We start from the raw sequence: 20,098 nt of genomic DNA on the forward strand, positions 1-20,098 counted from the left end.
CTGAACAGGAATTTTAATAGACACATGTTGTTTTTACCCACCTAACATCCTTGCCCCTTTCTCTGGGGAAAAGCCTCTTATATTCCTTTGTCTAATAAAAATGTCTTTATACTTATTTCCTGCAGTTCATGTCACGTGTCAGCTCCAGGAGAATGCACAACACACAGGCCTGGCCAGTAGCTGATTCCAATAATTGACCCTGTAATTGGGGAAGAATTGGTCTCATTCCATAAGTCAAGTTAATGAACTTCTATGCCAAGATTTTATAAAAATTACTGGGGAAAAAATCTCCCTTTCCTCTGAGGTTAAGCCAACAAAGAGGATAATAGATCCTAAAAATGAAGATGGAGAAAGTTCTGGATTAAGTCGTACCTGAATCTATTTCTACCTGTGGACTGTTTAAGTATGCAAAACAAGAAGTTTCCTTCATTGTTTAAGCCAGCTACTGTTGTAGTTCTACGAAGAAGAAGAAGAAGAAGAAGAAGAAGAAGAAGAAGAAGAAGAAGAAGAAGAAGAAGAAGAAGAAGAAGAAGAAGAAGAAGAAGAAGAAGAAGAAGAAGAAGAAGAAGAAGAAGAAGAAGAAGAAGAAGAAGAAGAAGAAGAAGAAGAAGAAGAAGAAGAAGAAGAAGAAGAAGAAGAAGAAGAAGAAGAAGAAGAAGAAGAAGAAGGAGAAGAAGGAGAAGAAGGAGAAGAAGGAGAAGGAGAAGGAGAAGGGGAAGGGGAAGGGGAAGGGGAAGGAGAATAAGAAGAATAAGAAGGGGTGGCACAGTGGATAAGAATCTTCCTGCCAATGCAGGGGACACGGGTTCAAGCCCCGGTCTTGGAAGATCCCACATGCCACAGAGCAACTAAGCCCATGTGCCACAACTACTGAGCCTGTGTGCTGCAACTACTGAAGCCCACGTGCCTAGAGCCTGTGCTCCACAACAAGAGAAGCTATCACAATGAGAAGCCCATGCACTGCAATGAAGAGTAGTCCCAGCTCGCTACAACTAGAGAAAGCCTGCACACAGCAATGAAGACCAAATGTAGCCAAAAATAAATAAATTTTTAAAAAAGGAAGGGCTTCCCTGGTGGCGCCGTGGTTGAGAGTCTGCTTGCTGATGCAGGGGACACGGGTTCATGTCCTGGTCTGGAAAGATCCCACATGTCGCAGAACAGCTGGGCCCGTGAGCCATGGCCGCTGAGTCTGTGTGTCCGGAGCCTGTGCTCTGCAACGGGAGAGGCCACAACAGTGAGAGGCCTGTGTACCGCAAAAAAAAAAAAAAAAAAAAGAAGAAGGAGGAGGAGGAGGAAGGGGGGTAGGAAGAGGGGGGAGGGGAGGAGGGGAGAGGGAGGAGGGGAGGAGGGGAGGGGAGGGAGGAGGGGAAGAGGGGAAGGGAGGGGAAGGGGAGGGGGAGGGGGAGGGGGAGGGGGAGGGGAGGGGGAGGGTGGGGGAGGGGAGGGGAGGGGGCAAGAGGGAGAAAAATAGGAATTATTCTGATTAATACAATCTGGAATGTGTTCAAAAGTCTCAGGTCACATAACTAGATTCCATTACCTTTTCTCAACTCTGGGCTTCATATATTGCACTACGGCTTAGTCTGAGTCGATCATTTTGAGCCAAGATCAGCCTTACTTCCATCATCCTCAAACTGAACATTGCCATTTAAGTCAGATTCAGACCCCAGCAATGCTTACTTGGCTATTCTGAAGAAAATGTCCAAAAGGACTCTAATTCTTGAGGTCTCTAAGAGGAGAGTGATTCATTCTTCCACACACAAATTGAATTATTGAAATGTTCTTTCCCAACACTTTAAAACAACATACTGCAGATACATTATAGATATCATTTTACAATTAACCCTTTAAAATGATTCTGGAGTCAGTTGTTCAAATTGGTTTTCAATCATTTAAGTTGGCTTGTGAAAATATGCTTTTCAATTAAAATGTCTATAGATGCTGGACGTTGCTTAGTGTTAAAGTCTGGATTACTGTTCAACAACTATTCTTTCCCTTCACTCTCCCACTATGGACAGAGTTAGGCTTGGCCATGTGACTTGTTTTGACCAATAGAATAATAGTGGGCATGATGCAATGGTGGCTGTAAGTGTTGTTCCATGGCTTGGCTTGGGTTTTGAGCTCCACTGATAAGTCGTAAGATGAGCATGGCTCAGGTGACCAGCGCCATTTCAACCTGGGCTTCAGGAAAAAATACACATGGAGAAGATCTAAACCAAATTCATGGGTTAGAGCCAAGCTGAGCCAACCTGCAGCTTGAAGTAAAGCCACTCAGCCAAGCCCAGCCTAGATCAGCCAAACCACAGGCAACTGTAACATAAGAATAAAACACTTGCTCTAAGCCATTAAGTTTAGGGTGATTTGTTACACAGCATTATAGTGGCAATACTGGACTGCTATACTTTGTATAACCACATTGCTGTGCTTCATGTACCATAGCATAGCTCATGCAGCCAGTAGATCTTAAGAGATATGATAGGCACAAGAGAAATAAGTGCTTGGTCTAGAATATTATTATTGAAAATTAACCTTAAACAGAATCTTAGGCACAATCAGTCTAAGCAAATACTACACCCAATTTACATTGAAGCTTAGAAGATGAGGCCACTTACCTCAGGTCACATAGCTAAAATGACAAAGAACGAGCATTAAACAAAGGAATCTTTACTTCCAGCTTCGTGATCCTCCCACAAAGCCTCTCTACTACCCTCCCTTCAGTATTTATAGACTAATAATTCATACTCTACTTCAATATCTCACTCTTCTCACATTGGCAACCCCGATTCTGTCTTCCTCTGGCATTCCTCTAAGAACCATTCTATAGCAGAATGTAGAATATAAGAAAAACTAACCATATTAGACATTTGCAAAGGTTTTCACTACAAGAGAAGGGAGGAAATCCCAATATGTCTACTCTGTGTTATCTAATGTGGATGAAGAGTGCCTTTGGCCAAGACTGCTTCCATTTCCGTGAAAGTCTGTAGTCTGGAAATCTGAGTATAATTTGTTAGATTTTCTTACATCTATGATGATAGTTGTTTTAAAGGATACATTCTTATTTCCATGTTATTTGAATGTGTCCCATTAAAGGCATTATAAAAATCTTTCTAGCAAAAGTAATTGAGACCTCATAGACTGTTTAAACCAGAAGTCACAAACTCAGATGACTTTATGATCCAAGTCAGGAATGTAAAACACATGAATCAGAAAGCTGGGTGAGAATTCCAGCAAACTGGGCGGCTCAGGCCCTACTACATTTGGGGGTGGGTGATGGTAACTACTAACTCTAGCTAATTGTGACCATATTGCCAAATCTTTAATTATTCCAAAGGAAGCCACATCTTGGATTTTTTATGGGAAATGATCCATTTTTAAAGGATGGTGACTATTTTTTTTAACATTGTGATCCATACAAAAAATGTTTGTGAACCAGATGCCCCTAGCATAAGTTGATACATCATAGAGGGTGTTATTAGACATTACGAGTACTGTGATTAGGTCCTATATGAATTATAATCTCCTGATTGTAGAATTTTAAAAGAGAAAATAATTCTGTAAAAGCCACTAAGTAGGGACTTCCCTGGTGGCACACTGGTTAAGAATCCGCCTGCCAATGCAGAGGACACGAGTTTGAGCCCTGGTCCAAGAAGATCCCACATGCTGCAGAGCAACTAAGCCCGTGCTCCACAACTACTGAGCCTGCTCTCTAGAGCCCATGAGCCACAAATACTGAGACCGCACACCTTAGAGCCCGTGTTCCACAAGAAAAGCCATCGCAATGACAAGCCCGCGCACCGCAATGAAGAGTAGCCCCCACTCGCCGCAACTAGAGAAAGCCTGTGTGCAGCAGCGAAGACCCAATGAAGCCATAAGTAAATAAATAAAGCCACTAAGTACGGTTTTGAGTAGCTCGTTCTAGAAATATGTTTCTAAGGTGTACTTTTTGGTTCACTCTCTTTAGTATCATAAGAAGATAAAATGGATATATGATGAAGTTTCCTAAAAATAGACTAGGCCATGTTTCCAAAACCATGAAATTTTAGAATATTTTTAGAAGAAATAGAAAGTGGGATACCCGAGAGAACAGCCATAACTTTATAGATGTTCTTCCAGCATGTTAAATAACATCATACATCAATTTCTCCACTTAGATGAGGTCATCCAAACCAATACTAAAGGTTGTATAATTAACGAAAGAATTTAGGTCTAAGTAAGGACTTTCCTCGAATCAGATGTTTTTTGCAATGGCAGAATTAACCTTAAAAAATTAGTATATACATTTTTAATGTTTGAACTATTATTTTATGTATAAAATTTTTATTTTTTCAAATTCCAGTTTATATTTGCTAACAAGCCATGTACTTTGTTCTCTCTGAATTATTTCTATGTTAAAGGTAGTTTGAAGAGCTCAAAAAAATCTCCCTGTTAAAGATAATTTCCATAATCATTGAAAAAAAATGAATTGAGGGAGATTTGCTGTACTTTTTAAAAGACCATGAAACAGAAAAGGAAATAACACAAGGTAGAGAATTCATGAATAGGTAATCACTTTCTACAGACAATAAGCAATCTTCCAATAAGCCTGAGAAATAACTAATTAATTTTCCAAGTGAGAAAACATTATTTTGTAGTCCTGTAGACCTAAAGAGGAATCTAAAGGTAGTGAATAGTAATGTGTTCCTAATTTTCAAAAGAAGATTAAAAGGGCCCTTGGTCCTCATTGTTTAGCTTCTTCAAATCCTAGCAAAATAGTAGAACCTAAATTAGCACAAAAAATAATTTTTTACTGTCCTGAAAAATAAGGAAGCAATGAGTAGCTTCTGTTTATGAAGAGTTGATTAGTCCGAATAAATTTGATGGCTCGTTGATGAAGTTATAAAATGAATACAACCCAAAGCATTCTGGATTTAATGCCTTGTTGATAATAAAACTCTCAGTAAAGCCCCATGAGTCCTCCGAACTATATTAATTTGACAGCTTAGATGACAAAAGTCAGCTGAGATAGAGTCAACAGAGATAGGTCATTTAAGGAAATGGTATAAGTTGGTAAAAGCTATAGGAATGGGAGGTAGGACCAAGTGAGTCCCAGTGATTGAAAAGGAGTGAGCGTATGCCAAGGAAATAAAAAATTTTGAGCACCTAAACTTTAAGTTACAACAAATATGAGAATGTCAATAAATACTACAGGGAAGTGAAGTGACATCTTGGAAAATAAGAATTATCTGGAGAAAACTTTTAAAAAACTTGATCAGTATTGAGTTCAAAATTTGGTAGAAACCTATAAGGTGATAAATCATAGTACTTCAGAAAGCCCAAATATGGACTAGGGTGGAGAGGAGAAGCAGGGCAGTGTCATTAGGAGGAATCTACCTGACAAGGTTGGTAATACACTATGATTGTAGAGAGTTGTGGCACCCAAAGAAATTATTATTACTGCACTTAAAATGCTCAGAATGAACTCAACAGAAATGGAAAAGCCCAACCTGATTTTTAACAAGGCTGTATTTTAAACTGTACATCCTGTTGTTCATACCTTATTCCCCTTCATCTCACCCAATTTGATTACACACCCATCCAACTGAAGAGAAATGAATAGAAACATAAGATCTTTTTCCTAATGGTCCAAAGAATATTCAAAGGTCCAGCAACCTCTCCTCAGATTGCTTCTACCTTTCTCTCTCCTCCGCAGTGATGGGTTTCCCTTCACCTGAAGCTCCCTGGGCTCAAAATTCTCCCCAGAAATACATCTGAATGGGAGGATTCCAATCCTACTTTGGGTGATTTTGCCTCTTTTAATTACACATAAGCCTACTGATTTACAGTTATGAGGCCATAAAATGGGAATATTCTGGTCTTTTCAGGACAATGTCTTCAAAGAAACTGTAGGGGTATGTGCCACATATGAACCAGAACCAAATACCCATGCTTTCTCTACATATACAACAGTATCTTAAATAGTAAGAACCTCAGTACTGATGGTTTTCATGTCTGAATCTGAGTGTCAGCCAGTTTGTATCAGTTACTCTTTTCTCAAATTCACAAAATTAGTAAACACAAGACTCCTTGAGAGAGGTTATATAAAAATAAATAGAGCTATTGGTCACCATAATGTTACCTAAGAAAGTATGATTATCCTCAACATTCCTCAAGCTATTTGTGACGCTTTCTACATCACAGTCTGTACTTTGACATCTCTTTGAAATTGTAGGCTTTCAGACCTGGAAGTTATCTAATTCAACTGTATCCTTTTCTAGATAAGGAGATAGAGGCTTTGAGAGATGCAATGGTTTGACCCCAGTGGCGTAGCCAGTGACAGCAGAGGGTACAATAGAGTTCCTGTCAACTGGATTCCATTTCAGTCCGTGAAATATTCTGCTGCCATTCACTCTCCGGTTCACCAGCTTACACCAAAGTTACTATTGTTAATCAAAAAAATGAGCTATAAATAGTTATATAAAACACATGGATGTATATTTGTATTTCAAATAATATCAATACATTTCCTCCACTTGCTTACTACATTGTTATGCATTAGAAATTTAGCATTTGCATCACAAAATTTTCTATTTTCATTTGCTATGCTGTTCTGACAATATTACGATGAGCTGCATTCTATGTAAACCACTAAAAATGGCTTATTTTAATCAGCAATCCAGGCTTTATTTAGCTTGTATCCAATTTTACATGGTTTTAATTATTTAAAATGCAGATACATAAGATTCAACATTTACTAGCATTTCATCTGTGGAATTTATTTAGGAAATGAAGTATTGCTCTGTGGTTTCAGGAAAAAATTAATAAATATCTCTGAATAGATGGTAATTTCGTGTTCATTTTCAGAAAGAGTTAGCTACATTAGCAGCACTATTTCCCAACACCCATAATCTTCTAAATTGACTTATTTGATGCTCTTCAGATCTATTTTTCTAAAGGCTTAGATTTTTATCTCTGTTGCTGCTTTTGAAATGCTCTCCATGATTGTGAATCCATTGAATGTAATTTTCACATTTGGTGCCATTTTTCTCAAATGACAATACAGGGCAGGAAGAACCAATTGGTATTTCTTCATACCAGCCTAGTACTTTGATTCAAAATATGGGTAAAATATAAGGAAGTAAGACAAAGGAAGAGTTGAAGGTCTCTGAGTAAGAAAACCTTGTGTTAGAATCAAATAGATGGACTCTAAGGGGTAAACAGTAGAGTAAGATAGGGTGATTTTTTTTTTTTTTTAATCTTGGCAGAAATGAGCTTCTGAGCAGTAAAGAACTGAGGAAACTAGAGTAGCTCAGTTCCCTTTTATTACTACTTTTCCAGAAACTTTGTTTCTACTCTGGCCCCTTTCATCTTTAGCCTGTGTCCTAGCACTTTCTCAGCATCTCACTTAGCTTTTCTTAAAGAAATTCAAGTAATAATAATACAGATGATAATAATAACTGCATACAGATTTCTTGTGCTTGTATCAAAGTCTTCAGTAATCCCTACATTTTTACTTGGCAATGCTTGAAAGGGCTTTCGGGGAGCCAGCTCTGTCAACAATGAGCTCTGTTTCAAAGACAGTGTGTCCCATGGCATTGTGTATTCATTTCTACCATTAGTGTTTTTCTTGTGTAGATTCTAACTTCATGCTAAAGTGAAAAGGAGGAAGTCTGAAACACACACATATGTAATGTGTCAATATTATAATCTATCTCTCTCTCTCTCTGCCTTGCTCCTCCCTCCCTCTCCTTCTCTCTCTGGATGCATTGCATACACTTAAGCCTCTAGGCAAAAAAATCTCTTACCTCTTATCCAAGTGAGGCAGGATTTTGGACTCTGGAGCTACACAGTCAAGATCGAGCCTACAAAGTCAAGACCAGTGTACATACTCTGTAACTCAACACTGTTTGAGTTGCTTTAAGACAATCGCTCTCATTTTGTTGCAGACATCGCCTCCCTGCTTCCTCTCACTAGGGCAAGAAGAAGTCAGTAGTAAGCAGTTCCTAGACTGTGAGTGCACGTTTCTTAACTGGATAACTTAGTTGACCCTTTGCCACTTGGCCTGAATTCGCCCCGGTCGAGGACGCTCAACCAGCCTCGGCCCAGTGCCTGGGATCTGTGGCTGCGCCTTTCCCAAAGCGCAGCCTGGCTGTCCTTGCGCAGCGTCCTCAAGTCTGGGAGTGCACCTCGAGGCATGGCGATCCCGGCCGCGGCTTTCTTGAAGGCAGTCTCAGCGGAGCAACCCAGACTTCTGGAGGGGTCTCATCTCTTCACACTTACTGATGGGGGCGAGCCTGATCTCCTACCAGGCTTCCCAGTTGTTTAGTTCCAGACTCGCCTGGAGCCTACAAAATAATTAAAAAATAGCTCGCTTCTGCACTCTCGCCCCCATAAGTCACCCCAAGAAGGCTACTTTCCCCAACGCCCCCCTCCCCTGCCAGGAAGGGGGGCAGCCCTGCCCTGGGATTTGCCCAAAGTGGCGGGAGGAGGGTTGATGTTTGCTTTGTTATTGAGAGAAGGGGAAGCAAGTATGCCTTGAGTGCTTGTGTGTGTGTGTGTGTATGTGTGTGTGCGCGTGAGAGAGAGAGAGAGAGAGAGAGAGAGAGAGAGAGTTGTTTTGCAGCAGAAAATAAACAGGGAAGAAGAACCGGGAGAGGCCGGTGCCCCAGCTCCCCTCGGGGCCTCAGAGAGCGGCACGCACCGTAATTCCCTTTCCAGAGCCCTGCAGATTCCACAAACAATGACATCACTCCGGCGCCGCCGACCAGATTACAGCTGGGGGGATTTTCCTGGGAGCGCGCGGGCCTGGGTGGAGGTGGAGGCGCTCTCCAGGGTGCTGAAAGGGGCGGGGGCGCGGGCTCGCCGCGCGGCGCCCCCCGCCGGCGGAGGCGGACCTGCCTGGCCGGGGGCGGGCAGGGGCGGGCCCGGGGCGGCCCAGGGCGGGACCCGCCGCTTCTGCAGCCCTCATTGGCTGCCGGCGGGCGCACGTCACCCAGGCTGGAGCCTTCCTCCCGCCCCAGTGGAATTGGAGCTGAGGAGGAGCTGAAAATGCAGATTTAGCATCAGGCACAGATACACTCGCTCTTTCTCTGAGATACACACAGCTCTCCACATTAGCACCTCTGCGAGCAAGCCGGGCTGCCTGACTACACGGCTTCCCCGCCAGCCAGATGCTAGAGAACACACACTGATTTGCTCCTTTCCAAACCCCTAATCAGTGTTTTTCTCTACACAAAGATTTTTTTAAAACAAGCAACAACAAAAACTATATATATATATATATATATATATTTTTTTTATTTGCACCTTCCTTGCGGGACCACTGCTCCGCCAGCCTGCGCGCCTCCTAACACCACTTTTCACTCCCAAAGAAAGATGAAAGGTGGCTGTGTCTTCCAGTGGAAGGCGGCCGCCGGGCTCCTCTTCTGTGTCATGGTTTTTGCATCTGCCGAGAGACCGGTCTTCACGAATCATTTTCTTGTGGAGTTGCATAAAGGAGGAGAGGAAGAAGCTCGCCAAGTTGCAGCAGAACACGGTTTTGGAGTCCGAAAGGTAAGACCTCTCTTGCATTTCGCATGTTGTTTCAAAACGGCGGCAGCCCTGCGCAATCTCATTGCAGATTTGCAAGTTTTCTCTCTTTCTTGTGCGATGCAGATATTCTGCCATCGGCTCCTTAACACAACGTTGCCTCCGGTGATCTTTCACGGGTTATGTAATTAAAATGCCCTTCAAATTGTACTCGTAAGGTCATAAAAACAATTTATTGCTCTTTGACTTGGTGGCGAAAACAGGATAACACCTTTCAAACAATGCGGTGCGCCCGGGCTGCTGTCCGAGCTACCAACTTCTCAAGGCTGCCTGGGGATGAGGTACGAAGTGCTGAACAGCAGGTCTTGGCGTTGGCAGACTCGTCAGGGATGTATCCCCCGCCCCTGCCTCCCGGAGAACGGGTAGTTTCCGACGCACAAGGCTGGAAGCTTGGACACTGCGATTCGTCTCCGCGCTTTTCGAACCCGGCGCCAGGAGGACTTCCCTCCCTGACTCCTGTCCCGGCTCTCTTCCAGGGAAGGCAGCTCCCTGGCTCCAGGAGACTTGGAGACAAAACTGGTTTTTCTTTCCAAAATCGGGGCTGAACTTCCCCCGCCCCCGCCCACGCCCACGCCCGCCCACCCCGAAGCGTACTCAGCTCTCTAGTTCTCAACTCGCAGCTGTAGACGCTGGAGAGGTAGATTTTGAGGGGAGTTCCTTACGGAGAACTCGGGGTGGCTCTCTTGGTATGTGGGCTTGGCTTTCCCACAAGAAAGCGGGGATCCCCATTCCAAGAAGTTGTCAGAGTTCAACCGTTTGGGCAGCTGGATGATGTTCCCAGCCTCGGATGCCTCGGGACTCCTTTGGAGACGCCAGGGTACCCAGTCTGGGAGGGAAGGGAGTGGAGATCACTGGATGGGGGCCGTGGCTGACCTACCTGCTTCCTGCGAAATATCTCGCCAGGGATCTCAAGTGTCCTTAGGGGACCTGGCGAAGGGTGCGGTGGAGTGAGGGTGCAAGGAGAGACCGGGGCGATCTGAACCTACAGGACGGAGGGATGCGATCTGTCGACCAGAGCGCTGACCGGGTGGAGGTCTGTGGGATTCCGGGTCCCGTTTCCTCCCTCCTGATCCCAGGAGAGAAGCTAGAGTTGAGCTGTGGGTGCTTCGGTGCTGCTCTTGCCTCGCAAGGGCAGCGCGAACTGGGACTCAGTCCCTTCAGTCCGGACTTCCCACGTCTCCAGCCTCCCTCCTAACCGCTGCAAGCCTCCTTCACCTGCTGCGGGTTCTCCCGCCTCCGTAGGGCGTTGGCCACCGCGATTTCGACCCCAAATGGGTTTGACAGTGAGTTTGACAGAGGTCTGGGAGGCGGCGCCGGGTCTGCCTGTGGCGCGCGGGCGGGTCCCGCAGAGGGACTTGTTGCTCCGGGGAAGTGTGGGTGGAGCACGGGAGAGGAGACGCCAGCTGAGGGTGCAGCCCGCCGCCGCTCTAGCCCAGGGCCTGGGGGCTGTTTACAGAGTGCCGCCAATACAATAAATAAGGAGACCCTCCTTCCTTCCCACCCTTACCCCTGCCCCAAACTTGGCAAGATCCAGGACCCAGGCGCCATAAATATAGTGGTGATTATTATTAGCTGACAGTTATAGGGCACCTTTATGTGATGGAGTCCTTACTTTAATACTTTTCTTTAATACTCTCAACAACTCTGAGGAAGCTACGATTATTATTAAGCCTATGGTTCTGATAAGGAAATTGGCTCAGATAAAGACCCAAGATGAAAACAGCCAAGAATTTAAGCCCAGATCTTTCAGAGATGAACTTATGCTCTCACCCCCTTAGTACATGCCACAGCGAGCTAAGTGCTCTGCAGGGTACGTTGGCCTTTAGGGTATGCTGGAAAGGGATGTGGCATCAGGTTCTTTAAAAAGCCTCTTAAAAAAACAAAAACAAAACAAAAGCTCTGTGAAAGGGCTGCGGTTGACGCAGAAATACCTGTTACTCTCTCCCCATACCAGGGCCCTTTCCATGGGGTGGGCAGACATCACTATCCTCTTTTACTTCCCCTATTGAAGATATGCCCTTAACATTTGATCTCTGTGTAGCTGAGACTGATAATGGCTTAGCATATATGCTCCAAGAAGCTTCCTTCTTTTTTGTATAGAGGTGAACAGCCTAATAAAGGATTTACAGTTTTGGTGATGGAACTTGAGCAAGGAGGTGTAGAGACAATCTCATCATAAATGAATCTGAATCCTCTCAATACACTTACCTTAAAATCTCAGGGAACTCATACTTTGGGGTGAAATCAGATACCTAAGCCTCTTTCCCATCCTTTCTTGGAGAGGAGCCCACTGGTTTTGCATTACAGTCTCAAACCGGCAGTTCCCATCCAGGAGAAATGGGCTTTTTACCTTGCCATCTCCTAGTTACCTGTCCATGACCTCTCAGAAGCACTCTTATCCAAATGATTTTTGCTCTGATATCTATTTAAGTAAAAATCAGTCTATGGCAAGATACTTCTGATGAATTGTTGCACGAAGCTACACTTGTCTGGAATGAACCCTCTTTTCCTCCTTTGGATCCATGTCCACTCATCCCCCAAGACTGAGCTCCAAACTTTCCCTGATGCCATGAGCTTTCCCTTCTCCAAATCCCTGTGGGATAAAGAAGCAAAGACTACGTGACATAAGCTAGGACATTTCATTACTTGTCCTCTAGTCAGTTCATATATGTAAGTAAATACGGGTGTAAGCATTGTCTACCCACTTAAAAGTTAAACATTCAGGGATGGGATCGTCTATATTTCTGGTTTCCTCACCAGAGCCAGCATATTATTGCCAGGCTGTAAGAAAACTTCCTTAGTTTTATTTATTCCTCCAGGTCTCCCAAACACTGTCCCGTCTTCTTTTTGTCATGCTGTACTGTACTTTTGTCAATATTTCTTATTCATTTTTCATTTAAAACCCCCAATACCTCCTTCTCCTTCCTCTTTCTAACACCTAGGATACCTCCCAACTCCCTACCGCCCCATCCTTCCAGATGCTCAGTGTCAGACAGCAAAGATTCTCAGTAATTATTTATTCATATGAAAGAAGGGAGGGACCTACTATTTTACAAAGTTATCTAACCTCATGACTCTGTGAGGTAGAAATTATTGGCATCAGCTCTAATTCTCAGATGAAAATCTTAAAGCTCTAAGAGGTTAAACGTAACTGCTTATATCTGGAAAGTGAAAAAAACTCAGATTTAAAGCGAAAATAATTTTGTTTTTCTATCATGCTGCCTCCAGGAAGCCTTCCCTGACTGCCAAGAACTCTGCCTTTTGGGCACCATTTTAGAGTTCAGATATTTTTCCTTTCCTTTATTTCTTTTTTCTACAATATATTTAACACTTATTTGGTATTAACTTATGTTGTTAACTAATGTGTACGAGTATACACTTCTTCAGATAAGTTGTAAATCTCCCAAGAGATAATATATTATGTCTTTTTATAACTCTATATTTAGCACAGTGTCCTATATATAAGGTACTCAATGAATATTTTTTGACTATTTTGCCTAACTCTTACGAGACCATAAGCAAACAATTATATTTCCTCTCTCAAAAGGAATAAAAATACCTATAACTTTACCCTCAGAGAAGTGTGTTGAGACTAAAATTTTCTATTTTATCATGATGTGGCCCAAAGATGTAAGTTCACCAGAGAAGGTGCATATGTCTAGGAGAATGAGTGAGTTTGCAATAATGACAAAGACGTTATTCTAAAGATTGCCTTAAAATTCTCAATACACTACTAATTTTAATTCCTTTGAAAAAGAAAATTATTTATTAATGCATTGAGGGTTAGCCAAAAATCATGTGAGAATTAAGGTAGAAATCCAAACAACTGACAATTAAGTTTTTTCTTTTACTATAATATGTTTTATTTTTTATCCATGTAGAACTGAGGCTAGGATGATTACACAAGTAAAGTCATGTGACAGCTTTTATATGTATAATTGTTAAAAATTTTTTTAAATCTAATAATTGTGCTGTTATGTAATGAAAGAATAAACTTCTGGTCATTTTAATTTTATTGAAGTATAATATAATTTAAGAAAGAGCATAACTTGATAAATTTTCATGAACTGGGCACACATGTGTAACCAGCACCTAAATCAAGAGATAAAATGTTATCAGCATTCTGTAAGTCCCCCTCTTGTTCACTTGGGTAGCTTTTAGCTTTAGGTTTGTAGGAGCTCTTTACCTATTATGGATAGGAATCTTTTGTCAGATATATGTATTTTGAATATGTATTCTCACCCTTTTAATGGTGTTTTAATGTCCCAACAATATTGAATCCATATTATATAATTTTACTTTCACTTCCACACACAATCAATTGTCAGTCAAAAGAATTCTCTAACCATATTCCCCCGTCCTTTTAACATAGTTTGGGGGATGAAGGCAGAAATAACAGGAAAAAGATTTGATCCTAAGTATTTCCGAAAGGATTCCTATCTTAAAAACCCTTAAGGGACAGTTTTTCTGGAACTACAAGATCTACTATCATGATAGCTAAAGGGAAAGAGCCCATTTCTCCAACATGACTGCCATGAATTCCTTTTGGATCCCAACTTAATACATTATGCCTTAGGTCAAGTCCAAGTTCATCCTTCATGCCTTCTCTGGTTGTTTTGTATCTCTTTGGAACTTCTATTGCATATAATCTGTTCCTTTCCCTTGGACCAGTCACCAGTCATATCTGTCACAGCACTCGCCATGCCCAAAGCCCCTCTGTGGCTGAAGGAAACCAGGAACAGTGATGTTAAAAGGTAAAGATGACAGGATTTTGATTAGACAGCACCAGAAACTTGGCTAAGTTATGAAATCCCTCAGAGGCTTATTTTATTTGAAATGGTTAATAAAATATGGGGGTTGTGAAAAATCAATAACATAGTGCATGTAAGGTTCTGGACACAGTGCTGAGTGCATAGAATAAAACCCTATTATTGGTAGTAGTAATAATAATAAGGTGATGACCTAGCCACATTTTTTTTTTTTTTACTCAAGAAAGCAGTTGTGGGTTATATTTTCTCAGGGGTGACAACTGATTGAGGGAGGAATAGACACTCAACCCAATGGCAACCCATCCATGAGTCAACCATGGTCCATGAGATGGCCTGGCCCAAATAATTCAGTGGTCTACAATTTGTTACAGACAATGGTAATTATCTCAACCAATCATACTGGCTTCTTTAGGAAATGTGACCCACTAGTTGCTATAGAATGGAGAATGGAGTCTAGTTGGCATGAGAAAGCCCATCCAGGTTGTGGGAGATGCAAACATTGCATCTGAGTTTCTAATAACTTCCAGCCCAAATTCCCAGCCAAAGAACTCTGTGACAGAGGCTTAAAGCTAGTCACCAAACTAATTTCCTCTTCTACACGAGCCACAGAAAGACCACATTTCCCAGCCTGCTTTGCAGGTAAGTGTGGTCATATGACAATTCCAGCCAATGTATTGTAAGCAGAAGTGATGTGCTTTTCTTCTATGCCTGATGCATAAAAACTCCATGTAGGTTGATTTTCCACTCTCTTTTCTATTCTGAGGCTTGATGTGATTGAGAACAGTAACTCTGGAAGCAAATGCTAAAGGTGGCAGAGTCACAACATGAAAGGAGCCCAGGTCCCTGATTCCTGACTTAGAATTTCTCATTCCTTACGTGAAGCAGAAATTAAACTATTACATTAAGGTATTGAGATTTGGGAGTTTATCTTTAGAACAACCAGTATTACCTAAACCAATACATTCCCCATAAATGTTCCTTTTCTCAGGCTGTTGAAATGACTCTCCAAACTTTGCAACCAAACCAAGGCAAATCACAACAGCAATAATCTTCTAAAGGCTTATGAGAGTTCTTAGATTTTCATCTCATAACATCAACCAACTTTTCAGGTCTTTGTGACTTGTCTTCTCCAGCAAGAATATAAAATCCATTCAATTCTCTGTTGCTCGCACTGGCAACCAATACACCCTACTCATAGTAGATACTCATTCTATGCTTCTTGACTGATAAAGACACTTGGGTCACAAGATGATGATTTAAGCTGTCAGCTCAGAGAGAAAGTACTTGAAGAACTAGTCTTAAGAAACTACCCCTGTAATATCCATTTATTAATAGGCAGAAATTTAGCTAGGAAACAGAAGTAGTTAACAACCAGCAAATCACTGACTGACAGACTCCTGTGTTTCCCTAAAATTCCCAACTTAGAAATTATCAATAGTAGAATACATGAGTTGTTTGAGCAGAGAAAATAAAGCCTGCAGTCAAAACTTGATAAATACAAAAGAAGGGGGGAAATTACACCTCTTTTTCTCAAATGAATGACTATCTAGAAATCAATTTCTATTTCAAAAGGTCTTATCATAATGTTATAGCACATCAGAGAGTAATGCTGATAGTTAAATTTGCAATAGTTATATATTCAGCTATAACTGCTCAGAGAAGTCAGGCTTAAAAATAAAACGTGAAACCTGAAGTTCAAATGCTTTCCCCCCACTATAGCAGTGGCTTTATTTTACATTTGAGCTCAGATTCATCATTTTGAAAAGAAACACTATACTAAATTTCTGGGATATATTAGTTGATATTCAAAGAATCACAGGGCAGTTGAAAAACAGGAATTACAGCTTGACTTTGTCTACTAAGATGTATTTGTTATAGCTAAAGATGATTCAGTGGCTAAAATCCTCTAATGGTTAGGGAATCAAGAAATTACATCTGAGTTAACTCTCTTCTATCCTAAATGTAATGACTGCATATTAATTGATGGCTTCTACATGAGGTATATAGAAAAAGCAATAAACTTTTGCAGTAAACTCTCTTGACAAATTGTTTTTGTCCCTAAAGCTCATTTGATCATGGCTTTTTGGATAATGTTGTGATATGTTGATATCCTCTGATGAGAATAATGGAAAATAATAAACTCTTAGGTTGAAAGTGAAACATTGATATAAACTGTTAATTTTCTGATATAGAGTAAAATAGACTTAAGAATGTTACAACATGCTGATAGTTTCTTGTAGAAATTTGACAAGAACATGAAGAAAACTGTAGGATCCTAGAGTGGCCCTTCATTTATAACTTTAAATGTGGCATTGACTCCCCTAAACACCCAGTTCTTCTCCTAGTTTTTCTTAAATTCTAATTTCATCACAAGTCCTTTTACCAGAACTTCTTCAGACCCAAATTCTTCATTTTCATTCATCTCTTGATGAGCTGGGTTTTATTGAAAAGTGAAGGGATTAGCCTGTACATGAAAAAAGAACTCTCCTCTCTTTGAGATAAAAGAGAGAAGAATGAGCAGATGAAGTTCAGTTTTTAGGTCACAGAGGAGGATATCAGGAGAATATCCACTTGGGAGTCACAGTTATTTCAAAGGTGTAGGAGGCAAGGTCAATTCTTGGAGTGAGGGAAGTGGTGCTGGGATGGGGGCTTCAAAAGAGATAAAATTTTGTGCTCTGCAAATGGGGGTGGGAGAGGATGCTGACAAAGGACCGGTAATGACCTCTGGCCAGTACTGAGGGGCCAAGTGGGAGAGCATGGATTTATAGCAGCAGCAACTGAGTCATTTTCTTCAATAGCACTCAAGTGGAGATGGTGGAAGTAGGGAGAGAAGGAAATGGAGTTTTAAAAAATGGAATATCCATAAAATAGAAGAGAAGGTTAATTGGGATTAGTAGTGAGAGAGTTGAAAGGGAGAAAGCTATGGTTAGTGAGTAGGGTGTTGAAACTCAAGACTCCCAAAATTGAGCATTTCCAGGCAATGATGAGGTCCATGGAGGTGAGTTACCAAAGCCAAAAAGAGGTGGAGGTGGTCAAGGAGCTGAAAGTCAAATGCACAAGCATCCATCCTCGTGCACCTCAGTCATGCCATAGCTAAATAGCATTGCTAAGGGAGAGTGTGGAGAGAAAACGAAGAGAAGAGGTTCTAGCACAAAATCTTGGAGAAGTTTGGACGTGGAGGGAGAAAGAGGAGACGGAACTTGGACAGTTAGGGATATGGAAGATTACTTGAGAAAGTGCAGGGCTGTGAAAGGAATGGAGATGAGGATTAAGAAAGAAAGAATGGGGCAACGGTGGCCACTGGTTTTGGAGATGAAGTCATTGGTGTGATTGGAGGAGGCACCTTAGCACATGGGAAGAGGAGAAGTACAATATGTCGGTTTGGGTCCCCAGGAGCAGTCCCTGGGACAAGGATTAAATGCAAGTTGTTTATCCAAGGCATGATTCTAGTAAATACCGGTAGGGGAGTGGGGAATTGAGACCGGGAAGGGAAGGCAGGAATTAAGGGTGTATTACAGCACAAGTTGTCACTGTGGGTAACTGGGGCTCAATCCTACCAGGAAACTCTGGGAGATGGTTTAGAACTTGTCTGAGAGTCATTCTGCCTGAGGGGTGAGGGAACTGCTGTATTTATATGCCAGTTGCAATCAGATATTGTTTCATGATTGATAGTTTTTCCTGGGTGGCATTGACTCTCCAGCATTTTGACTTGGCAAATGCTCAAACAGAGCAGAATTTGGCCGCCAGAGAAAACTCTCAGACAAATAGATCCAGAGGCTTTCTTCATACACTAAATGCTAAGGCCCAAAGGGATGTGAGCAGGAAAGTGATAGTGTCTGTAACAGGAAGGAAGCCAAATTGTGAAGGCTGCAGTAAGTATGATGAAGTAGAGGTATCAAGTGTAGACAGTTCCTTCAAAAAATATAGTGGTAAAGGGAGGACAAGAAGAAAAGTATTATTATGGTGACAAATTTATGTGGTTTTAATGATTTTTATGATAATGGTTTCTAAACACTTGTCAGACCCCTTGGAGATTGGTACCCCACCAAAATACTGTGACATACTTGACTGATTATTCTGACTGATTTATCCAGACTAATTTAAATTTTAACAAATTGTAACTGAAATTATGGAGTTACAGCCTGTCAGAGCAGGAAGAGACCTTGGAAAGCCATTAGTTTAACCCTTAATTTTATACATGAGGAAATGGAGATCAAACATGATGTTTCTGTTCCCAACTATTTGCAATGAGCATTGGAACCCTGTTGCTCCCTGACGGTGGTTCAGACGCTGCATCATCAGAACCACTGCACCAGCCTTTCATGCTGGAGAGAGAGAACCAGATTGAGAGGGATTTCTATGAGCGATTAGCCATATAAACCAACCTGTTGGTTACCAGTTCATTTCAGGTCCTCCTAGTCTGCTTTTCTCAAATTTATCCCTAAAATTTTTACAGATTCCAGTTTCCCAAACAAAACTGGGAAAGTTATAAGTTCAGGGATTCCACACCAACAACAACCTCCTGGGGAATTCCCTGGCAGTCCAGTGGTTAGGACTCCAGGCTTTCACTGCAGTGGGCCCGGGTTCAATCAATCCCTGGTCGGGGAACTAAGATCCTGCAAGCTGCATGGTGCAGAAAAAAAACAAAAAACAAAAACCTATTGGATTAACACTTGATAAAAGATAGAATAAGAATTTTATATTTCTTTGACTGTCCCCTTAGTGACGAGCACAGCGCTGTACTTTTAGCAAGCACTTAATAAATATCAAAATCAATGGTTAGAAAACATTCTAAAGGCTTAGCATTGTCATCAGATGCTCACTAAATGACAGACAGATGTGTTATGAGATACTGCAATCAGGAAGACCACGCATGCGAGGAAACGTTATAAGAATATCCTAATTTGTATCTGTGTTAAATGACTTCGATTAATTAACTGTCATTAATAGCCTAAAAATTTTGTGACTTAATGAGTAATTCAGAAGCCAATGACAGAGGAGAACAAGGAGATCCACAAATCCTATCTTTCCTTGCCCTTAGCTTGTTCTTCACTTCTGTGAAGAGGGGAAAATATGTTTCATCAGAAGACTATCAGTTCTCTTCAAAAATGATGGAAGTTCAAACATAAGAAAGTAGTTGGCATGAAAGAGTCAATTCTAGTCAGTTCCTGTTGACTGTGTTTCTAGGGAGTGTCAACCAGGAATGGGAGACCAAGAGAGAGCTTGCAGAGCCTAAGATGGGGGGAGAAGGATGGGAAACAAGCCACCGTGGATCTCTTAAAGTCCAGGGGCAGCAACATGGGGTGGGGTGCGGAATCAAGCCAAAGGGAACCTTGGAGAGTGTGTCTCCAATGAGGCTTGGCATGGAGCAAATTTGGACCCAGAAGTTGAAGCCCGAAACAAGCCACTCTGGCCATTAACTTGGGAAGGAGGAAAGGACCAAAGAAAAGTTATGGAAGTTTGAAACCAATGGACAAACAAAGTAACAGGAGCACCGTCATAGCGGGGGAAGCGCAGAAGCAGAAGAATATGCCGTTCATTCAATAAACACGTAGTTAACACATTCAATAAGCAAGTATGATATCAGGCACCAAGACACGGACTTGGGGACAAGTAAGAAAGTTTTCAGATATTAAGGAGCGATCCAGCTCCAGTGTGCAAACCCTTTTCAAGTCTTTGGTTGTGTCACATTTATTAAGTCCCATTGGCCAATGCAAGCCATATGGCCAAGCTCAGAGTCAGTGCAGGAGGCAACTCTCCTAAGG

The 20,098-nt window shown here is 41.8% G+C and overlaps 1 protein-coding gene across 2 annotated transcripts in view; it reads left to right on the plus strand.

The window, feature by feature from the left end:
• Positions 1-9,017: 9,017 nt before the first annotated feature.
• The window catches only part of PCSK2 (proprotein convertase subtilisin/kexin type 2), a 216,982-nt gene continuing 205,901 nt past the window's right edge, over positions 9,018-20,098 (plus strand). For both annotated transcript variants that reach the window (XR_010935079.1, XM_067707300.1), the window contains exon 1: positions 9,018-9,528. Coding sequence is in view for 1 of the 2 variants with exons in the window: in XM_067707300.1 (XP_067563401.1) it covers positions 9,352-9,528 (177 nt within the window). In the remaining variant the exon portion in view is untranslated. The remainder of the gene's footprint in view (positions 9,529-20,098) is intronic.

This window comes from Pseudorca crassidens, chromosome 15 (genome assembly GCF_039906515.1).
Source record: "Pseudorca crassidens isolate mPseCra1 chromosome 15, mPseCra1.hap1, whole genome shotgun sequence".
Lineage (NCBI taxonomy): Eukaryota > Metazoa > Chordata > Mammalia > Artiodactyla > Delphinidae > Pseudorca > Pseudorca crassidens.